Source organism: Carica papaya, chromosome 6 (genome assembly GCF_054855325.1).
Source record: "Carica papaya isolate Zhongbai chromosome 6, ASM5485532v1, whole genome shotgun sequence".
NCBI classification, from domain to species: domain Eukaryota; kingdom Viridiplantae; phylum Streptophyta; class Magnoliopsida; order Brassicales; family Caricaceae; genus Carica; species Carica papaya.
The window spans coordinates 6856256-6878970 of record NC_142314.1 but is presented as its reverse complement, the minus strand read 5'-3'; the positions used below and the strand labels follow the sequence as shown (position 1 = coordinate 6878970).

General features: G+C 35.1%; 2 protein-coding genes across 6 annotated transcripts; both read right to left on the bottom strand.

The window, feature by feature from the left end:
• Positions 1-1369: 1369 nt before the first annotated feature.
• Positions 1370-3536, bottom strand: LOC110818970 (Inositol monophosphatase family protein). Its single transcript, XM_022048031.2, has 3 exons — positions 3119-3536; positions 2264-2660; positions 1370-1997 (listed from the first exon to the last, which is right to left on the bottom strand). The coding sequence occupies exons 1-3, from the start codon at positions 3530-3532 to the stop codon at positions 1597-1599; spliced, it is 1212 nt and encodes a 403-aa protein (XP_021903723.2). The 5' UTR covers positions 3533-3536; the 3' UTR covers positions 1370-1596.
• EX1 (UvrB/UvrC domain protein (DUF3506)) lies at positions 3461-21913 on the bottom strand. 5 transcript variants are annotated; one of them, XM_088206393.1, is made up of 14 exons: positions 21331-21913; positions 20400-20516; positions 20246-20311; positions 19650-19756; positions 17209-17290; positions 16330-17079; positions 16096-16219; positions 15779-15948; positions 14898-14972; positions 14704-14796; positions 14426-14571; positions 13459-13643; positions 5852-5929; positions 3461-3698 (listed from the first exon to the last, which is right to left on the bottom strand). In XM_088206393.1, exons 1-11 carry the CDS (start codon positions 21727-21729, stop codon positions 14479-14481), a joined length of 2076 nt encoding a protein of 691 aa, XP_088062519.1. In that variant the 5' UTR covers positions 21730-21913; the 3' UTR covers positions 3461-3698; positions 5852-5929; positions 13459-13643; positions 14426-14478. The 5 variants fall into 5 exon arrangements, with proteins under 5 accessions (XP_088062519.1, XP_088062518.1, XP_088062517.1 ...); XM_088206391.1 differs by lacking the exons at positions 3461-3698; positions 5852-5929 and adding exons at positions 7150-7562; positions 7664-7819; XM_088206390.1 differs by lacking the exons at positions 3461-3698; positions 5852-5929 and adding exons at positions 7150-7562; positions 7664-7762.
• Between the last annotated feature and the right edge of the window lie 802 nt (positions 21914-22715).

The following is a 22715-nucleotide window of genomic DNA, read 5'->3' as shown; positions in this document are numbered from 1 at the left end:
CTGTAATTTCTTATTGAAAAGTAAAATGTTTTACGGTTGCAATGACACTGCCTTGGTGCGTTTGACTTCAGTTAATGAAGTGGCTGCATATAATGTTTAGAACTTGATGATGTGAAAATCTCAAATATGAGGTTGACTGAAACTCTGGACTTTATAGCAGTAAGAAGCTACAATGAATTTGAAGGAGCATCTATTATAACACATCTCTTTCAAAGATTATACCAGAAACTTGTTTCTACAGCCGGTTTACTTCACCAGGATTTCCTGAAAATGAAGCTGATGATCACAGAGACTATGCTGGTTTTAGTACTTTCAGATGGCTAGACAAACAAGTGCAGAAGTCTCTGGTTTTTGTAGGGTTTGGTAGTGAGTAAAAGATAACAATCGAACAAGTCCATGAATTGGCATAGGGGGTTCAGCATTCTGAACTTCCATAATCATGGATTCCCAAGAAACCAGAAGTATTGAACATCCTCAACTTACTGCTTGATGTGCTCATAGCTAGAACCGTCAATCGTGGCAGGGTCTGTTTTGGCTGGCCAACATAACTGAAAATTTTGGCTCATCCTGCCACAGGAAAGCGGCCGTGTGATTCAAGCTGGGGTTCCTTCATCAAATCTCTTGGTCACACTCCCAGATCCTCATGCCATTGATACTAGACCAGGTTTTGAATGCAAAGCTGTTGGTTTAGAAGGGAATAGGCTTTGAGGTGCAGAGAAATGGGGATGGTTCATTCCACTCAGACTCAGTCGCTAGGTCTTCGAGATTAGCAATGCTGGAGCCTGAAGGAGAGCCATTAAGACATAATGCAGCTAACATCCACACAATATTTGACAATCATAGCCTGCATGATCAATCATATAGATAAGTTTATTCAGCATTTTGATTAGCTTCAAGAGCGGTGTTTTTTTTTTCAACAAATGAAAATGGAAAAAGCTGAAACAATTCAGAGATTTTATACCCTTTTCGTGTCTTTCAGTGGGTAGGGATGCACATTGCAGGTTTAAGGCTCCAAAATTACCAAAGAATGTGAAATCAGCATGCATGCTTGACAAGAATGCTAAAAATCTCTATTAACTATTCATACTGTCCATACAGAGGAATATTCTGCATATAAACTTGTCACTCAAAATGTAGAAAGAAAATGCTTGAACTTTGGCTCATGTCGTTAGTGATCAGCATCTAATCCATGGAGAATGCATTAACAGGCCTGATCCTTGTATTATGAATGTCTGAAGCACTAACAGAAAAAAGAAAAAAACAGAAGAAAAAGGTCACAGTAGTTATAATAATCCATGGAGAATGCATTAACAGGCCTGATCCTTGTATTATGAATGTCTGAAGCACTAACAGAAAAAAGAAAAAAACAGAAGAAAAAGGTCACAGTAGTTATAATATATCTCTTTTTAATTTCACACCAATTCGGATTGCTTTTCAATTACAAGGATAGGAAAGCAGGTTGGAGCGATACAAAGCAACAAGCTAGAATGACTTATTATACAGATCGCAAAAATTGAAATTTTGAATTCTTAACAAATGGAGAACCTGCTAATGCTTTGGCATTATTTAACCAACAATGCTGAAGATAGTACAGTATTAAACTTCATATCCAGGATTTACTTTCTGTTGAACATCTCCATAACTCTCCAACTCTTCCACGTCTTCCAGACTCCCCAGAAACAGAGGCAGTCTCTGGTGCAGCTTGACTGGTTGAATCGAAAGAATCCTATGTTTACCATCAGAACCTTTACCCCCAGCTTCTTCCACGAGAAAACTAAGAGGATTTGCCTCGTACACCAGACGAAGATGATCTCTTGGATTCATTGCCACTCCACCATACAACAACGTCCGGTGGAAATCAGCAACTAAAGAACATATATAACGGGCAGAATACTTCTTAGGGTTTTTGCCTTTTCCCTGTCTTACAGTGTCAATGTATTTTCTTAAACCTTCAGGCCAATCAAAATACCGTGCATCATTCACAGAATAGATCTGTCCTGAAACAATGAGCAACAAGAAATCTTCAGCAATTTAACCCTATATGACAGGCACGAACCCATTGTTTCTCTGTTTTTCTCTTAACACCTAAGCATATGAAGTACATTATAGAGAATAAGAGGATGAAACTGGAATTATCTTAGTTAAAGGAATAAGTTTTTTTCATAGCAGCAGTCATTAAGTCTGGATGACTTTTTGATGTAGCTTCCATGGAATTTTAGCATAAGTAGTGAGGTATTAAGTACAAAATTTTGGGGTCTGTTACCTCGAGGAGGAATTTTGATATTTGGATGTGTTATAATGAAATCTCCAGTTGAATGGTCTAACATAAAAGCATGGGTTCCTGAACCAAAGCTAGCACAGAGTATCGTAGCTGAAGAATAGAGAACATAGCCAGCAGCCACAAGCTTGTTCCCACACTGAAGTGAGTTCACAACTGCCTTCTCCTCTTTCGGTAAATGATCTAGTTCCACAAGGCGCTTATAAATGCCAAATATAGTTCCAGTCGGTATGGAGGCATCTATGTTTCTAGAACCATCAAGAGGATCTGTAACCACAACATATGGACCATCATCATTTATCCAGACAGGAGCATCATTTTCTTCAGAAGCCATGACTGCCACTTTTCCAGAATTTCGAAGAGAAGATAAAATAATTTCATTCTGCTCAAAAAGATAACAGAACCAATCAGAAATATCCCTCCGCCCAAAAATTTTTGTTATAAAGAGTTCTTTTATATCCATGACACTTCCACAGAGGCAAGATTAGATTTCTTTCTTTTAAACGGATCAACTATCAAGATCACTAATTCCTGCAATGAACTCAAAAAAAAAAAAAAAAACTGACTTTTAACCAAAGAGGGAAAGAAAATATCTCATCCTGAAATGAAATATCATAGATTTTTCATGAAATCATATAATTCAATTCATGCCAAAATGAATAAATATTAATGTAGCTAACACTAACTAATTACTATTAAGACTTTATTCAATGCAGCAGGATATGAATTATAGTTTCATTCAAGAATTGCCTGAATTTTCCAAAATGAGTAAATCATATCATTCACCCATCATGCATCAAAATTATTGAATGAAAGAGAAAAAGAGAGGATTAAGCGCACCGACACAATGTCGAGCGGCTTTGGCGCATCTCTGCCGGACCCACCATCCCCACCAGCGAGACCCTTCTGCTTTCCAAGAGTGGAACTGAAAGGCGAAGCCACGAGAGCAGAAATTCTCTTGCAAGCATACTGTATGTGATGGAGGAGCACCACCAGATCATCTCCCACATTAATTCCTCCCTTTCCCACAAACTCCATTAGGGTACAGACCTCATCATCAGCTACATCGAGAGTTAAAGAAGAACCAGCCGTCCGCTGCTGCCGGGACCTGATAACTCTAAACCCACCAGGAGAAGCCATTCTTGAGGTGTGACGAAGTTTGCTCCCAACAGGAAGTGAAGCTTTTGGCGGTAAATGGGGTGAATTAGGGGGGGAAATGGTGGGTGGGTAAGAGTGTAGTGAGGATGATTGCATACTAGATGTTTGAATTGAGAAGACGAGCAAGAGGGAATGGCATCGTTTGTGGGGATATGAATTTGAGAAGAAGAATCTGACGTTTGAATGGTTTATTTTGGGAGTCTCGTCACCGGAGAGAGGAGCTCCGAGCTACTTGTGGCGGCAGATATAACGAATTTATCCCCTGACAAAAAATTAAAAAAAACAAAAAACAAAAAGAAACGAAATTGCCTGAACTTTATGTTGCTTGAAATTAATTGTACCGGTAACTGATTAATTTAATTTCATGTATAAATTCATATCATAATTAATTAATTTTATCATATTAGAAATTTTTTTTACTAAGAATAATATTTATAATTGATATATTTATACTTAAAAATCCTATCATATTTCGATGAAAATAAATAAATTCTTGTACAACCATTTTTTATTAAGAAACAAAATATAAATGTCAAATAAGATATAAAATATTTTAAAAAAAATGATAATAAAAATCTCTATGATTCCAATCATGATTTATTTATTTTTGAAATATGATAAAAATGTTCAAAAAATAAATTTTGCTATTTAAATTCATAGAAACTTTAAGCTTTAAGGATTTTATTTTATATAAACTAAAATATTCATAAATTACGGTTGACCATTCTTTAAATAAATTCTCTTATTTTCAAATAAATTCTAAATTTAGAAAAATATCAAAAGATTATATATTTATAATCATACTACCATTAATGTAATTACTCTTGATTGAATACTCTAATTTTAATAATTAAAAAAATAAATAAGTGATTTCAGTTTTCAAAATCAATTTTTAATACCAAGTATTAAATTAAAATGAGTTTTAATTTTAATACATTATGTTTCATTAACATTTTAGTTTATATAATGCAATCAATGTTCTTTCATTGAACAATAAAAAGTTAATTTTGTGATTAAATTAAAAGAATGTAATTTTTGAGTTCCTCAAAGAGAGAGTTACGGGTTATTTAAATATTTTAATATTTTAGGGAATACCCTTAAAATTTTAATATACATAGAATGCATATTAAACTATTTTGTAGGCAAACTTGCCTAATTTCTATTTACACTTCTATTATTCTCCAAAGATTATATCATTTTTTTTATCACAATATGTTTCTAAAATAACAAGCGTAGCCTAAACTGTCCCTCTAATTATAATTGGAATTTTTGGATACTCTAAAATTTTCAGAAAGGAAGTCTTTTTGCTCTCGCTCGACTACACATGTTTGTTTGATTGGGTGATGTAAGCATATTTATTTACATATATATATATATATATATTTATATGTTTTGTTATTAGGTGATGCATGCATACGTTACTCACATCTATGTTTCTAGTGTATGTTGATTCCGTACTTTAATGGTTAATAGACGATCAACAAACCGGGCTAATGACTTCTGGTAGATGTGCGGGTGGTGTTTATATATGGGAGCAAATGCTACTCATGCTTGGAACATTTTTCATATCTTCTGTATACATATATGTGGGTGTACCTATATATTGGCTCTCTATCCAAGAGAAACAAAGAAGATCATCTCAGAAATGTCTATATATAGCAGCAAACAACCTTACTCATGCTTGGAACATTTTTCATATCTTCTCTATATATATGTGTGTGTGTGTGTATTTTGGTTCTCTCTCAAAGAGAAGCAAAGTCTATAGTCTCAGAAATGTCTTATATATAGGAGCAAACAACCCTACTCATGCTTGGAACATTTTCCATGTCTTCTGTATATATTTGTGTGTGTATAAATTGGCTCTCCCCAAGAGAAGCAAAGAAGATCGTCTGCATATGGAAGGAAACAACCTTATGCTTGGAATATTTTTCATATCTTCTGTATGTATACGGATGTGCATATCGGATATATTGGCTCTCTCTCCAAGAGAAAGCGAAGAAGATGGTTTCAGAAATGTCTATATATAGGAGCAAACTACCCTATTCATGCTTGGAACATTTTCATATCTTCTATATATGTGTGTGTGTATGTTGGCTTTCTGTCCAAGGGAAGCAAAGAAATCGTTTCACAATCATACAAGGCTGGTGAATACGATGCTTAAAAACAATGGATTTCTGTTCCAACCAAACAACGCATACACCAGCAAAAACACCTCATTCTTTTACACTTTAGGCTCTTCGGTAATTCCTATACTAAACAGGGTAATAGAGATAAAATATCTCTAGATTAGAAGGGCAAATCCACACCAGACCAAACATAAAAAAACAATCTATTTCATAACGTCCACAACCACAGAAAACAATAGCAGAACAGAGATTCACTGAACCATGAAAACTCAGAAGGTTAGTACCAAACCTGTATGAGGAACATGCACACTTCGGCCTGATGCTTCAGTGATATCATTTCCTCACCCCTTTGTTCTCCTCCTTTTCACTTCATCAGAATAATTGTAATACAGGCATTAGAGAAAAATAAACATGATACCCATCTGCTGCTTCATTCATTTAGGAGAATGTAAAGTGCAGTATCCTCTATCAATTCTGATTTGACTTCCACAAATGACAACTCATAGAGGGAATTAAACAGTCATTTTCTATTTGAAGTTGTACTAGAATTCTCATTCTATATCTCCATTACCGTTGTATATAGGTTATCCAGGATGTCAAAAATAGAGAACCATGATCCAGCTAGGAAACTACTTATGAGAGAGATTTTTCTGTTGGAAAATTTGAGGAACTGCAAATGTCAAAGCTCAAAGCTTTCATTTTAACAAAGCTTAGCATTGTGCATGGGTAGTAAAGCTTCAAAGTGAAAAAACTATGGGGGAACCCAATAGAATAAGCATGTCTTTGGATTATACATCCTATATTAAGTCCAACTCACTCTGAACAAACATCATGGAAAGCTCAGAAATACACTGAATGAGGTTTCACTAAGGACTTTGTTAGATATTCTCAATTTTTTGTGAGTGAAATTCTACCATCATAAAGAAAAATATACCCATATATAATAGCTCTGTTCTGAGAAAAAAGGGCAGAAAACAAAGGTGAAGCCGTCCTGGTTGACATGGTTCTTTTCCGAAGCTGCTGTTGCTGTAGGTTGTCATAAATGTCTACCCTATATCTCCAGCAGGTAATAATTATCAGCCTATCAACCAATCAACCAGTAAGCTTTCTCATTTAAATTATTCCAGAGAATGACAATGGATAATTTACCAAGCATTTACATTTTCACCAAGATCAATCTCTTTCTCTGTTCTTTTAGATTTCTCAGTTTTTCCTTTTCATCTTTCACCCTACAAAAGTGGACCTAGGAAGCAATTAGTACTTAAGTAATTGCAATATGGAAAAGCACAGTCTCTTCATATCATCATATTTATTTTTTAGTCTACCGTGTAATTTTCAAATCTGGAATCAACTCAGGATTTTATCATCACATAAACTCACTCAGGGATCAGTAACTTCTTTTTTGAAAAAAAAAAAAATTCAGGGATCAGTATTTCTGTTAGCCTTGAGCCAGTTAGAAAGTATTTTGGATGAGAAAAACATATTTACACTAAGAAAAAAAATCATTCAGGGCTTCCAAGCACTTCGAAAGAAACTTTTAGCAGCTCATAATCCAATGTACCACTTCTCCATTCTCTGCCAGAATCATGCAGAATAAATAACAAGTACCTCTTATTATGTATAACAGTACATAAAAATTCCTCAATCTTGCCACAAGAATAATGGATGCCAAGAACAAATAAACCTTCAGGTGTTCAAGCTACCTTTTTCTCGCAAGAAATTTCACATTTACAGAACACTTCTTTTCTACCATGGGATACTGGAGAATATTGAAGTCACTAAAAATAGAAAGAAGGAAATCAAACCCTGTAAAGAAATGTTGCCCCTATGTAGTTACTATTATTACTTTCTTTGGAGAAAAAAAGAGCAAAAATATATAGACAAGCCGCCAAGAGGGTGCCACTCATTTGCAAGATAGCCTTTACAAAATCCCACCATAAAGTAACATATCTACAAGGCACCAAGGGGTTGCCACTCAGTAGTTATTTGTTCACAACATCCTGGAATTTTAAAACTTGTTAAATGATGAACAGCTAGGCACTCATGTTTGCAAGGGTTAAATAAAGGACCTGGTAAGATAAGTATTTCATACAGAACTTACCAGAAACTGATGGTTCCTTTATGCTAATAGACAATGTCTTTCTAGGAGAACCAGAAAATGTTATTGCATTGATATTAGTGTTCTTTCTCTTCCTCGGTCCTGCATGATGAAAACGATCGATTTGTACCCCTAATCTGATTTTAGTGTCTTTTGCACCTTTACATATATAACGTATATAAGTAAACATTTACACGTGTAACATGTATAAACTGACATACACACTTCTGGCTATCAAAATAAGGAGATGCTCATTGTGGCCAATTTTGTAAGGCTTAATTTTAGTTCCTTTTGCACCTTTACATATATAACATACATAAGTACGTATAAATAGTGCGCAATATGCCTGCATGAAAATATACACACTTCTGGCTATCAAAATAAGGAGTTGGACCTTATGGCCAAATTTATGAGGCTTGAAAATAAGTTCATCATTTTCCCAAATTTGGATGAGATGTCCATAGACTAAATAAAAACATAACAGCTTCACCAGCTTTATAAAAATCCAGCCTGCAATATACAAAGTTTTAATCAACCTCACTCCACTATTAAAACAGTTCAGATGTGAACAGACACAAAGATTGACTACCGCGCTAGTTTTGACTTTGTTGAGTGGGACAGGTGGATATATAATATTTCCTACCAAGGACTGAGTTACGCTCTGATGCAGCACAGAAAGGTCATAATCTATGGATTCAGGAAGTTGAAAACTCATGAAAAGAATTATCTCACTCATGACTTAAAACTTGTCGTCATTATTCACGCCTTAAAGATCTAACGCCACTACTTGTATGGGGAGACATTTAAAATTTATACATACCATAAAAGTTTAAAGCATATATTCACCCAGAAAAATCTCAACATGCGTTAGAAACGTTGGATATAGCTCCTCAAATACTACAATTGTAAAATCTTATATCACTCAAATAAGGGTAATATGGTAGTTGACGCTCTCAGCAAGAAGAGTGCATGTCTGTTTACTCACATAATGATTTCTGAATACAGGGTAATAAAAGCTGCACAACAAATACAGCTCCATGATTTGAAAAGGGTCACATGTCTGGCCCATTTAGCAATCCAATCTCAATTGATTCAGAGAATAAAAGAAGTTCAACTAACCGATCCTATTCTAGCAGCTATCAGAAATGATACAGAACAGGGTTTAAGTCCAAAATTCTGAATCTCCGCTAATTAGTTGCTCAGATTTCATGACAGGGTATGTGTTCCAAATAATAGTGAGTTAAAAAAAGATGTCATGACAGAAGCTCATAGTTCAAGGTTCACCATACATCCCGAAATTACTAAGATGTATCAAAGCATAAGATCCCGATTTTGGTGGAGCGAGATGAAAAGAGAAATTATTGATTACGTCTACAAGTGTCATGTATGTCAACAGGTCAAGACAGAACATCAACACCTAGGTAGGCTACTCTAGTCATTACCAATCCCGGAGTAGAAATAAAAACAAATCACTATAAATTTTGTAACATGGTTTCCTAGAGCACGCTCAGAACATGACACAATCTGGATAATTATTGACCGACTCACTAAGTCCTCTCATTTCTCGGCAATCAGAATGACTGACCTCTTGGATAAGTTAGCTAGAATCTATATTCGGGGGTAGTCAGGCTATATGGAGTTCCAGTGACAGTGGTATCAAACAGGAACCCCAGGTTTACCTCTTGATTTTGGACAAGTTTTTAGCAAGCAATGGGAACGAAACTGTCCCTTAGCACAACATTCCACTCTCAAACAGATGGACAGTCAGAACGAATCATTCGTATACTGGACGATATACTCAAGGCTTGTGTTCTAAACTTTGTAGGATATTGGGCCAACCACCTACCCTTGATAGAGTTTGGAATTTGATAACAAGTATTGGCATGGCTCTATATAATACATTGTATGACCGACTCTATAGATCGTCGATCTATTGGGAAGAGGTCGGTGATATAAAATTGATTGGTCTAGATCTTGTAGATGAGACCACAGCGAAAATAGTTAAAATCAGGAAAAACATCTAAACAGCTCAAAGTAAACATATAAGTTATGCAGACAACCGAATTAGAGATTTGGAATTTGATAAGGGCAATCAAGTGTTCCTTAAAGTCACCCCTTTTAAGGGTATCAGCAAGTTTAGAAAAAAGAAAAAGTTGAATCCTCGATTCATTGGACCGTTTGAGATCTTGGACAGGATTAGGACGTTTGCTTACATATTAGCACTATCTCAAAAAATATCCAGAGTTCATAATATATTCCAAGTATAATTCGAACCCCTCACATGTCATTTTCCATCACGATTTCCATATTTTTCAAGTTAAACATCATAATGATTCTAGATATAGAAATGGATCATCTTCATATAATTTTAATGTTGATTTTGCCCTCTCTCTTTGTTGTCTATTTTGAGTCTATGGCTCATTTGCCCTTTACACTGACAGATCCAAGAGGCATCTTGATGTAGCAAAGATTAGAACTAATTTGTCTACTTAGAGATTCGTTGATATCATTCATAAGAATTTGAATAAGTAACAAAAAATTAACTAGGAGTCACATCTAGGGTTTCTTACACTATGTTTGAGTAAAAATTTAATGGAGGGAAAGGAAAAGGAAAACGATGATTTTTCAAAGAAAATGGAACATGTTTCTTTTGTTTGAATAACAAAAAAAAATTAAGGAAATAAAATGATTGTTATAGTAATTTGTTTGGTTTAGGCTTGTAAAAGAAACAAATATATATATATATATATTTGAGATAAAAGAGAGTAATGGCATTAAAAAGGACGCCAAGGGGCCGTAACCCATTTACAAAAAGGAAAGGATTTACAGTTCTGTGAGAATATCTAAAAGAAACAAATATATTAACAATAAGAAATTGGAAATTTTCAATAATACCCTTTATTAAATGAATGACAAATTAGACAATTAAGGGTAAAATAGAAATTATACATTTGCTCCCCTCCCTTTCCACTAACACATGTTTGGATTCAGGAAAGTCAAAGAAAAGGAAAGGAAAAAATGGTATTTTCACTCTCACGTCTTATTTGGATAAAAACAATAATTAACACATAAAAAGAAAGGATGGGAAGTATCAAGGACGAAGTGCATTGATCGAAAGTGAGGAGTTGAGGTGGTGAGGGAAGTAGATAGGGTTCAAAGGAAGGTAGGTTGAGTTGTCAACAGAGAGTTTAGGAACACCGTTTGGGCTGAACAGTGATGCCGTAGAAAGTAGATATGTTGGCCTGGAACAGGCGGTTTCTGGTTATTAACCAGAAAATGTTTGATGTCGTTGGAGAGGAGGTTGGCCATAATGGGATAAGGTTTCTGAAAATGGAAGGGGTTTGTGGACCTCCATTTTTTTCGACAAGAAGGATGTAGAGTGGCTGGTAAGGTGCTTCAAGGAGTTCTTCTGGGTGAAGGGGGAAGAAACGTGGGCGCGGAGCCGGAGGGACAGTCAATGCTCGTTACTAATGGTGTTGGGTCGGAACACAAGAGGCCAGTTGCTGGTTTTCTCAGAGAGCGTTCAAGGTGACTACCGGAGTATTTTTGTGCCAGATTGTGAGATGGCTGATGAGTGGTGGAATCTGATGTTGGCTCAACATGAGGTGGCTGGAATAAGGGTGGAGGTGCACAGAAAAAAAGAAGAGGGAAGAGGAGACTAAGAACCAGGATAGAGGTGTTTCTGTGGCTCAAACAGGGCCGTCAGAGACGATATGTTGTCTGTCTTGCAAGGCTGAGCTGAAACTACGGCTGGAAATGAAGAATGGAGGCTCTTTTGCCAAAGCTGTAAGGTGGCCAGCGAGGAGAGGGAAGTGGGTTGAGAAGATGAGGTCCGAACCCAGACCAAAACCCGAAAAATTCAAAATTCAAATCGGGTCCAAACATGTCTGTGGCTGATTTTGTGCTCTTCAAGTCAGCTCATTTTCCATGAACTTTCTGGCAATTGTCTTGAATACAACCTGATTTTTTACAATAATCACACCAAGGTCTTCTCTTTCTTTGTCGGTTGTCTGAGTTGGGAGGAAGGTCCTGGACAGTCAAGGCAGAGTTTTGCTCAATAGTAGGGCTTGTGAATCAATCTCTCAACATTATCTTTTTTCTGCTTTCTTCTCTCTTTACTTCGGGAATACCTCACAAATTCTAAGTAATGGTTTCATTTCAAGTATTCTTCTTCAAGTTTCATCTAAATTTTCATTCAATCCTATGAAAAAATTGAAAATTCTTTTTCTTCCCAAAATTTCTCTAGATTGTTTTACTTCATCTGGACAGCTCCATGCAAGTTCCTCAAACACATTGAGCCATTGTCCAGTGATGAATGAGCATACCATAGTACTAGATTACAAATATATCTCTTTGTCGTAGATTGTGGTGGCTAGATTCAATGGCAAAAATTTCCGATATGTTTTCTTTACTCAAGTATAACTTTTTGGCTGCTTCTCAAATTTCATGCCCTGTCTTGTACAACAAGAAATTTTTGCTCATATCATTTGTCACGGAGTTAATTAGTTACGACATGACCATATTATTCTCAACCTTTCAAATTCGAAACTTTGGGTCTTTGGCACTCAATTGGATGACTTCTCCGGTGAGGTATTAAACATCTTGACCAATTGAGACCATTGAACATAACTACTTCCATTTAGCTCGTGTCTGGTGATCAAATTTAAGTGGCTTCCAATTGGATTGTTGATAGAAATAATTCTATCAGACTAAGATTGGACTTCAGAGAGATCATTGGTTCTTGTCATGGTGATTCCGTATTTAATCATCAGCATGAGGAGAAAAAAAGGTTTTTTTGGGTTTAGAGGTTTTGCTTTGATACTATAAAAAATTTGTAATGAAATTTTTAATTTTCTAAATTTTTATTTATGATATTTAATTTGCAACAATTTGATATATATATATATATGAGAAAATTAAAGAGAATTTTAATATAAAACTAAAGACAAATCAATCTCATAAAAGGAAAAGAACTTCCAGTTATGAAAGTCGACTATGATCTTGCTTTATAGGGAAACTTTTCTAAAGATACCAATGTATACAGGAAAAGACTTCTAAAAGAAGTCAGATTCATACACCTGGCAAACATTTGCATAAAAATCTCCCGTATAACAGACAAGTGACATCACCTCCTTCCCTTTCCTTCTTCAATCCTTCTCCCCACCCTTGAGCACCTAAATTTTTTAGTTTTCCGACCATGTTGTAATATCTAAAGCAAAATATTTTCGCCTTAGATATTTCTTCCTTAAAATACCAACTTAAGATAAAATTTAAGAAGCACTCAAAAGACAAGGGAAGCTCATTCCTAAACATTTTTTAGAAGAGAATATTATTTACAAGGCAAGGGCGTGTCCTCATGTACAATAAATATTAAGACAAAGGCCATTGTTAAAATATCTATGAGATCCCCAAGATCTTCTCCATCAAAATGAGGATGACTCTTGAACAAAATACATAGATGAGGAAGACCAGCTTCACCACTATAATTTCATGATTAAAAATACAATACAATAAAAAATGTGGTTAAGGAGGAAAATCTCAAAAAGAACCTTTCTTTCTATCATTATTAAAGGAAAAGAGATATTTACAAAGCACTTGATGTAAATAAATCCATCAACTATCATTATAAAATAAATTAACTGACAAGCTTATGCCAACTTTGGTGTATGCTCCACATAACTGACAGCTCTAACTCTAGATTTTCTACCAGTTAGGCTTGAGAAAGCACAAAAAACTAAAGCTACAAACTTGATTGTCTATACAGGAGTTTAATAGTTAGAAACTGTAAGAACACGTACACTGGTGAAAATCTGTCCCTGAGACCAAGCAATAGAAGAGCACAAAGAGCAGTCCATGTCAACGCTTCTATGCTATTCATCAATGAAGTTGATCAACAAGTGAGAAATGAATATAAGGTCCAATCTCTGGTGGTTCTCCACTACCCAGTATGGGAAGAGAATTTTTGGCAAAAATATCACCAAAACTGCAAATCAAGACAATAACAGAATCTTCAGCTTAAGATGCTGACAACTTTTAAACAGATTATCTAAGAGAACATTTTCTTCTTCATTTTATTTTGACTAATAGAACCCGAAGATCCTAAACACTCTCCATCGATAATCTATTCCTTTAAAACAGATAAGCAAATACCAGTGCTAAAAATTCTTTTCTGGCTGCCAAAAACAGGAAGAATGCCACTAATTGAAAACCCTCTAGAGCAACAGATTCACATAATTATCATTAATGCCTACTTCAGAAATTAAATAAGTTCACAATGGTCATGTGCCTGCACATAGTCTAGAGTTGGTATTTGGAAAGTATGTATGCCATAACTAAATAAGATAAATCTTAATTATATTAACTTACATTGATGTATTGAAAAATAGCAAGTACTTTTTAATTATATTTTTTCTTTTTAATTTCCATATAAATTTTGTATGCTTATTATTGATGGCGCTATATAAAGGGCAAAAGTACTTGCTATTTTTCAATACATCAATGTAAGTTGAACTCAAAAATAAACTAAGAGCTCTATTCTTTTTTTAGAGAGAGAGAGAAAGAGTGAGAGAGACTGACTACCAACAAATTAGCTAATGGTCAACTGAATCAGAGCAAGCCAATTGCTCCACATAAAATCTACACTTAAAAGAGCATATCTATCAACTAAATTTTATAAGATAAAAACATAATATAATATGGATATATTCCAATAATAATGAAGCAAAAAATTATGAGTAACTACTGCCTAACTTTTTGGTACTTAACCTTGAAAATAGGAACCAAGAATGAGCAACCTCAAACATTAAGTTGAAAGAGACTTAAGATTGAAGCCTCAACCGATTAAAGAACACCAAGAAATGATATTCAGGAGCCCAGTAAACAAATCCAACAACAGGTCCCCCTTTGATGTACTGCAAATCAAATGTTATGCACTGAATGATCAAATATCCATTTGGAACAGAAATAAACAAAATTGCTTTCAAGGAATATGCAGGAGATATGGAAGAAAACAACTAGACCAGACAAGAGAAATCTCAAAAAACCTTTCCATCGAGGATAACGAGTTCACCATCAACCCATCGTGGATTCCGAAACCCTGGCTCAGCAAGCCTTCCTTGTCCTTTATATCTAGCAACCTGATTTAAAAATTAAATAATATCTTCAATTTAATGAGATTTAAAATGGCAAAAAAGATGTTAATAGTTAACATAATTCATTTCACAGGTTAATAATGTACCACTCCAAACTCTTCAGGAATGATCCCTTTATGAGGAAGCTGGTACCTTTTCCCAACCTTCGCTCGAAATGCCACCTGCAGAAATCATTATACATGTTACTTGCATGATTATGGAGAGATTAAAATAGAGATATCCCACTCTAAAAATTAAACACCTGACTTGATTAAGGCCAATAACACTGAACCCTTGAGTTTTTTTAATTTGTACATGAAAGGGCTATGCCTCTTACAACCGTAGAGACCACAATAATCATGGAAAATTAAACTTGGAAGAACAACTCAAAAACTGCCTATTGCCTGTCTATGCCATTATGAAGCAGTTTAGAACAGCTTCTTTCCCCCATAATCAATGAAATTTGATTTAAAAACTTTACTCCTTTAGTTCCTGAAACCCTAAGTCGTTGCAGTATGCATGATTTACCATATCAAGATTGATCCAGTATCCTCAATAAGAACTGGATTTGACCATATAAGATCAGTACTATACTTTTCAGGAAACATCAGACATCAGAACTTTATTCACATACATGTAGAATCCTTAGTGAAGAGTGACTATAATGAAACACAGGTCGTCAGGGCATCTGGTATGTCTGCCGCATAGACTGGAACAACCTATACTTAAAGAATGCTTACTATCCATCCATAAAACACAAGAATCCAATAAAACCCATTGAAAACCTGATTTGCAATTCTTCAAAATATCATCTAAGTCTCTAGCACCGCTCCTCCCCAAGAACCAAAACAAAAGAAAACTGCAGTCAAATCTTTTGCACTCAAAACCTAGATTCTGAAGATATATAATCTCTGTTCTGAACCTCCAAATGCATTTTTTTTTTCCATTAGAATGTAGAAACCACAGGAAACATCAGAGAAACCAGTACCTGTCCAGCAGGTACATAAGGATCACCAGTTAATTTCATAGCCTCAACATATTCATAAAATTCAAGATTTGGAGCTTGCTTAGTCCCATCCTCCTCTTTCCATTGACCATATTTGCGTTTCAGATGAATAACTTCTGATGTGTAGAGCCCATGCGCACCAATGTATAGGCCTGATCAAATGAAAGAATATGATTATATGCACCTAATGACCAAAATAGTACGGTCAATAAAAGTTTGCTGAGAGTTTAACAAATGAGGGAAGTGTATGCATAATCTGAGAGCATCACATTTAATTAAGAGGTTCTACAATAATCTACCATCTAAAGGATCAGGAGATGTTGTTGTTTCAATGCGATGGAATGTTGTTGATCCAGACAAAGGTTGACGGCTTTGAGCCTGGATAAGAGTGAGATTTAACAATTCACCAACATCTTTAAGCACCTGCATATTTGAAAGCACTAGATTATAAGTTGAGAATCTCATGCCAGACATTGTAAGATCGCATTCTTAAAAAAAATATAAAACTATACTATGCGAAATGTTGAACCAACCTTCAATGGTATCTTCTCCTTGCCAATGAACTTAGCTAGATCAAACATGACATTATCTACACTACGTTGACCTTGAAGTTTAGCTTTTCTATCCATTGAAGCAAGTTCCTGGCCACCGGGGTCCTGTCCACTGGCAACTTTCTCTATTGAAAAGGAGAAAGATGAGCGTCCCTTCATTCTTAGTTTAGCAGGTAAGCGTACTGACTCTTTTGTGGGCAGATTACTAGAAAGTTTCTGAGCAAGCCCACCAATAACAACTTTAATGGAAATTTCACTTCGCTCTTCATTCTCAATTATTCCAGCACCAGCACCAGCAGCAACATCCAAATCTATATCATCTTTCTCTTGGCCACTTTCATCCTTGGTTTCATCTTCTACTTCTTTGATTTCATCTTCTATTTCCACACCTTCTTCCTCAGAATCTCTTCCTTCGTCTTCTTCATCCATTATCTGCTCAATTACCTTGGATATAAAATCCGGGTCAACTTTCTCAGGAGTGGTCACTTTCAATATCTTGACCTTTACACCAGGAATCATATCTCGTAATATATTCTGAAAACCAGACAGTCCTGCAAGATCAGAGCCATCATCTATATCATCAGTATCTTCTGCAGTTTCAGTTCCCCCAACAAACAGATCTTTTGTTTCTTCAGTTGTCCCTGATGGATTCAAGTGGCTGGAAGCACCCAATTCATTGGAGAACACTGTTGAAGGATCTTGAAAAAGCCCCCTCCTTTTTAAATAGACAGCCTAACAACCACACATGGATCCCAAAAGCTTTTAATGTGCGGTTGCATAGAAAAGATTGTGTTTGCCAAAAATATGCTACAACTCTAAATCAGGATGGAGATTACAGCAGGGAGTTCATTAAAAATATACCTGCTGTTTGTATTCACCTTTCTTATCTATTACAAGGAATATCTCGAAAAGTGGAGCACCTACTGTAGCTGTAGCAAGCTGCCTGAAAGAGAAAATAGTGAAAGAAGAATAAAAAATCATGAATAATAAACCTTTCCAGGTAGCAAAGTAGAAACAGGAGCACTAACAAAAATAACATTGAAGAAAAATTTTGAGTTTTTTCCCTTTTTTTTTTCAAAATGATTCTAATAGTTTGAATTAGAAACAGAAGTTGGAGGGCACTGTAATTTATTGACAACAAATATTAGCCACAATAATTAAATTGTCAAATGCAGTAAACTGTGAGAAAATTCACAATCCAAACACATATAAAATGGCTACTGACATTCAATATAAAAAGCAGAAGCATACATCATCCAATTTGTTTTTTGAAAAAAAGCATAGTTTGCTTCAAATTTAGAAACCCATTGTTTCACAAAAATTATTCGGCTTCCTAAACTGAGATGTTAATAGTGAAAAAGGCAGTTGACCAGAAAACCAGACAATCCACTGTCAAATCATTCTACAACCTGCTGGCTGGGAAGTCTAGCAACAGTGGACATTTGTTTCTTCATAATATTATCTGGAAAGCAGGGGCCACTCCCAGAATTTCCTTTTTTTGCTTGGGAGGTTGCAAAAGGTCACATTCTCACATTGGACAATCTCATGAAGAGAGGGAATCCTATGGTCAATTGACGTTTTCTCTGCAAGAACAATTTAGAATCCTGCAATCATCTTCTGCTCGAATGTAGTATGGTTCACAAGCTGTGGTCAGTGGCTCCTGGTCTCCTGGGTCTGTCTTGGACTATAAATGAGTCTATTTCATCCGAACTCCTTGCTTTGGAAGGCTTCTCCAGCAAAAAAAAAACCTTCAAACTCATTCCTCTCACCATTTTTTGGGTCATATGCAAGAAATTTTTGAAAGAAAAGAAGTAGAATTTAGCATAATCATTGACAATTGGCTCTATTATTTTGGTTCTACTTTATTGGGGCACAACATTGATTGTTTTGAAGATCTTGGTTTCATTGTTGATATGCTAACCAACTTGGAAACTTTTGTACATGGGGGGTGCCCCCTTGGCACCATTACTTCAATACAATATTTACACTTTTATTTCAAAAAAAAGAGGCTAAGGACAAGAATGGAAATATAGTGAATCAATAAGATTATCAACACCAACCAAGCAAAATTTCGAGTTCTTATCTGGCAAACACATAATAGGACTGTCAATTTCAATAAATATATCCATTCCATTGATCTCTTTCAAAGTTGAAATTTCTCAAGCCTACAATTTTCGTATGCCGTTACTTTAACTTCTACTACATGATTACTTTTTATTGATCAGGTCTAACTTATCTGTTATATATCAATGTTTTACCTTCTATTTCATTTTCATTTTTTATCCAATAATGAAACCTTGGCTAGCGGAACTATACAGCCAAGATCCCACTTTATTTCCAATTATATGGAGAAAAAAGAAACAAACTCTTCCTGTAAACCACTTCAGTTCGTAAAATGTTAAAAACATGATTGCACAGTTGTTATTCAAGTCCATCCCAAATTTCATGCGCCAACCCATATACATAAAATACATCTAAATTGAGAAACATAATACTTTGGGTACAGAATAACAGAACAATTTGGAAGCAAGACAAGGATGGCATGTTAATTAAAAATATCTTGAAACTTAGCATGCTGTCACCCGGTTGACATCACTGGAAGAAACAATAATATTTAAAAGGAAAGCTCTGCTTGCTTTTTTTGTTATCAACGTGGAGAAACCTGTGAGGTATGGCTTAACATACAAGCATCATATCAACTGTTCATGATAAACTCTTACTGCATCTTTGCCACTCCCAAAAAATAATAAACAAACACGTAAATCTAAAACAGATCTTCTTGTTTTCTGTTTTAACAAAAGAGCATAATTTTTTTTTTTTTAAAGAAAAAAGAACAAAAATTTTTATATAGAGAAAAGCTGTCCGCTAAGACAGGACGTTAAGAGGCTGTCCACCCATGTAAAAATGAAAAGCCATCTATTTACAATGAAAGAAAACTTATTTATCAATCTGCAGAAAAGCAAAAGGATATCGAGCAAGATAACAATCAAAGAAACTCAACTACCAAATGCAATTAGGACAGCACATCTCCTTCTGAAGGGGAAGAAACATACTGAGCTACAATAACTGGTGTAATCATTCATTAATTTTCCAACACTAATGTTGGTATATCTTGGATTATTCTCTTTTTTGAAGTTGTTTATAGTTATTTGAAAACGAACCAAGAGAAAGGATATTGTTTCTCTAAAAGAAACAGGAAAGTTGGGAAAATGAAGTCATGTATGCCTCTCTCAATAGTATAAATAAATATATACTAAGAACCGTTACAAACAAACATCTAGCATAAGAAAGTAAATGATTACCGAGGACTATAACTCCTCGCCACGTATTTTCCATGCTCTGCAGTTATTCGTATAATTAGACCATGAGGATCCTTTATATCTTCTGAAAGACCAGCCCACCATCCCACCTAGAAATGATGACCAAAAACAATCTATTGAGAATAAGCAAATAACATACAAAAAATATAGTTAAACAATATAAAAATCAACAAACAGATAAGAGCATGGTAATTCGGTCAATACAAAAAACATAGTGGAATTAGATTCCTCTCACCAAAAACAAGATCTAGTCACATGGCTCCTCTACCATTTATGGTTGATTTTTTTTAGCTGAATACAATTTATTTATTCATGTGTAGGCATATGTAAGGAATGCATATATTTTATAATATGAAAAATTAACTGATGCATATGTAAATCTACAAGCATAGGAGCATGCTGCACAAGTATATGTGTGTTTGGAAGTACGTATAAGAAAGACAAAGTGAGTAAGAGACAGGTGTAAAATGCCAAAATTGATGTGCCACAATCAAGATTTTAGCTGCTATGTAGATAATTTTAACATTTATTATGATAAATCACCACCAAAGAGAAGTAACATTATTCCATTAACTCACCAATCCGGCACCAGCTTTATCTCGTAAAAATGCTGCATCCTGGTAGCGCTCTTCGACCACAGCTCTCTGAAGTGAGAAAAAAAGGAATCAACCAGAATAATACCTTTTGAGTCCTTCCTCCAGAAGACCAGATATTTTAAGTCAAAATTCATACATTTAGACGAGATATCACTCTACCAACAGTGTCACTTGTAGCCGCTGCTGCAATTGCTACCTTTAGCCTGGCAGCATCTTCATAATCCTCACTACGGACAGCATCACTTAGCCGTGACTGTTTGAGCATGCCAAAAGTCTCATGTCATTAATAGTAGTGCGAGTAGTTAAAGCCAATATTCCAGTATTTCCACTTCCGTGAAATTCAAGGCAAGGAAAAAGCTTCAAGCTTCTCTACAGCCATCTCTACTTTGTCTCGGATTTATTTCATGCATAATCCTGTCCCTACACTTAACTATTTCCAGCTGAGCAGAAGAAATTCTAGAGAAAGGATTGAAAACCAAATGGCCGGTCATAAAACAAATGAAAGCTGTTCACCAGGCGAAGGACTAAATCACGATTAGATTAACAAATGCTCAATAGAAACCATGCAGCAGTTCTCAATCTATACTAACAAGAAACTTCATACAAGTCTTCTATTATACAAATCCAATCTTCTATCCCATCCCCAAACTGTTTCCAGAAATTTTCTTTCCTAGTAAAGCAAAATTTTCCCTTGGCAAGTTAACTAGAACTGACATCAACAACAAATGAGTCCCAAGAGAACACATACGGATTCTCTTTTTCTCTTAAAAAGGGCACGTACAGGTGAAGTTTCTTTCAGAAGAATAGCAGAGAATTTTAAGTAGAATAAACGCGCACGCAAAACTCAGAAACTAAATTTAAAGTAGAATAACAGAGAAGTTTAAACTACATCCTTTCCTTTTTTAGGTTTTCCCCCTTTACCAAATTTTTTCGAGATTATCCGTTTGATCTTCTATTCTCATTTTCAAAAAAAACAGATAGCAGCTTCCGCCAAAATCACAGAACCGAGCATACGCCGGCTACATATATAAACATACAGAAATATAAAACTATAAAATACACAATACCTTCAAAACGGAAACCAAGCGCTCCTGTTCGTCAACTTGCTCGAAATGCTTCTTCCAACGATTCCAATCCCACTCCTCATCATCGGCCTTATCCGAGTTAGCCCTATGCCTCTCTATAACGCGGCTGTTCGGGGAATCGCCAGATTGTTTCCAACTCAAATTGAGATAGGAATCGAAGCGCTTGATAGCATTCCTCAGCACATCTTGGATGGCCGAATCCCATCGGCGGTGAAACAACGACGGATTGTTATCAGAGGAGGAGGAAGAAGAATTACCGCTAGTGCAGCGACATAGGCCGGAATCGGGAGGCCTAACGGCTAAAGGCCTCTTAACCGAGGCGAACTTTCGCGACGAGAAGGCGAGGTTGTGCGGAGACGGAGGCGATATTGATGAAGCCATCGCCAAAATCGAAGAGGTAGAGCTGTGAAGTGGAAAAGCCGATAAGAGAGACGGCTACGGAGGACGGTAAGTGAGTGAAGGAAAGAGAAATTTGTAGAGGGGAAGAGAGAGGAGTGTGTTCGTTTGTGTTGTTGTGGTGAGAAATGGCCTGTAGTTTTTTGCAATGGTGATGAGAAATCAAGAAGAAGCGTATGTATTTTTTTCAGATTAGATAATATTTTTCTTAGAAAACAAAAATAATCCAAAAATCACTTATCTTTATCTGATATCAATCAATGTAAGGAATAAATTATTAAAGTAAAAAAAAAATGGAGGTAAATAATAATTTTTAAGCAGTTAAAATTAAGATTTTTCCCTAATTAAAAGCGTATTATTTATACGAATTATATTTGCATTTAAATGGTCAGTAATTTTATTAAATTATTAAAAATTTAAAATTCGAAAAAATAAAAAAAGAGGATAAATATTTCATTAAGTCAGCAAATGGTCAGTATTCCCCCAGCTCCTTCAAAGCAAGTGGCAGAGTGTTTTTTCTTTTCTTAATTATGATAGTTTTTTAAAAGAAAAAAAAAAGCCCTTTTTAAAGTGATAAAATATTTTCTTAAGAGTAAAATATGAGTATGGCGCTATGAAAGTTTTATCAAAGTGTTGAATGAAGCCTTCAATTTGCTTTTTTTTTTAAAAAAAAAAAAAATTACAAATAATACGAGATATCAAAAATTGTTTTGTTAAATCTTTCATCCTCTCGGTAGAAAAGAAATGATGTAATTAAATTACAAGACGAAATATAAAAAATAATTTATATTTTTTTGAACATTCCTATCATTTGATCAAATAGTGATAATTCATTTCCATTAATTTAATTCTTTATATTTTCCAAATCTTTCTCCATTTATTACTATTACTAATGTGACAAAATGGAAATTATACATATGAAAGCAGACTCTAATAATGAGCAATCTGTTTATTCTTCAACAAATTGGGAG

What these genes read in the sequence shown, in the direction of transcription:
- EX1 (XM_088206393.1), bottom strand. Translation starts at nt 21,729, where the DNA reads ATGGCTTCATCAATATCGCCTCCGTCTCCGCACAACCTCGCCTTCTCG. An exon ending in GAGTGATATCTCGTCTAAAT is followed by an intron (nt 20,312 to 20,399) that starts GTATGAATTTTG and finishes TTCTCACTTCAG; the next exon opens with AGAGCTGTGGTCGAAGAGCG. An exon ending in TCGTTATCCTCGATGGAAAG is followed by an intron (nt 14,572 to 14,703) that starts GTTTTTTGAGAT and finishes TTTGATTTGCAG; the next exon opens with TACATCAAAGGGGGACCTGT.
- LOC110818970 (XM_022048031.2), bottom strand. Translation starts at nt 3,532, where the DNA reads ATGCAATCATCCTCACTACACTCTTACCCACCCACCATTTCCCCCCCT. An exon ending in AGCCGCTCGACATTGTGTCG is followed by an intron (nt 2,661 to 3,118) that starts GTGCGCTTAATC and finishes CTTTTTGAGCAG; the next exon opens with AATGAAATTATTTTATCTTC. An exon ending in TATCAAAATTCCTCCTCGAG is followed by an intron (nt 1,998 to 2,263) that starts GTAACAGACCCC and finishes TCATTGTTTCAG; the next exon opens with GACAGATCTATTCTGTGAAT.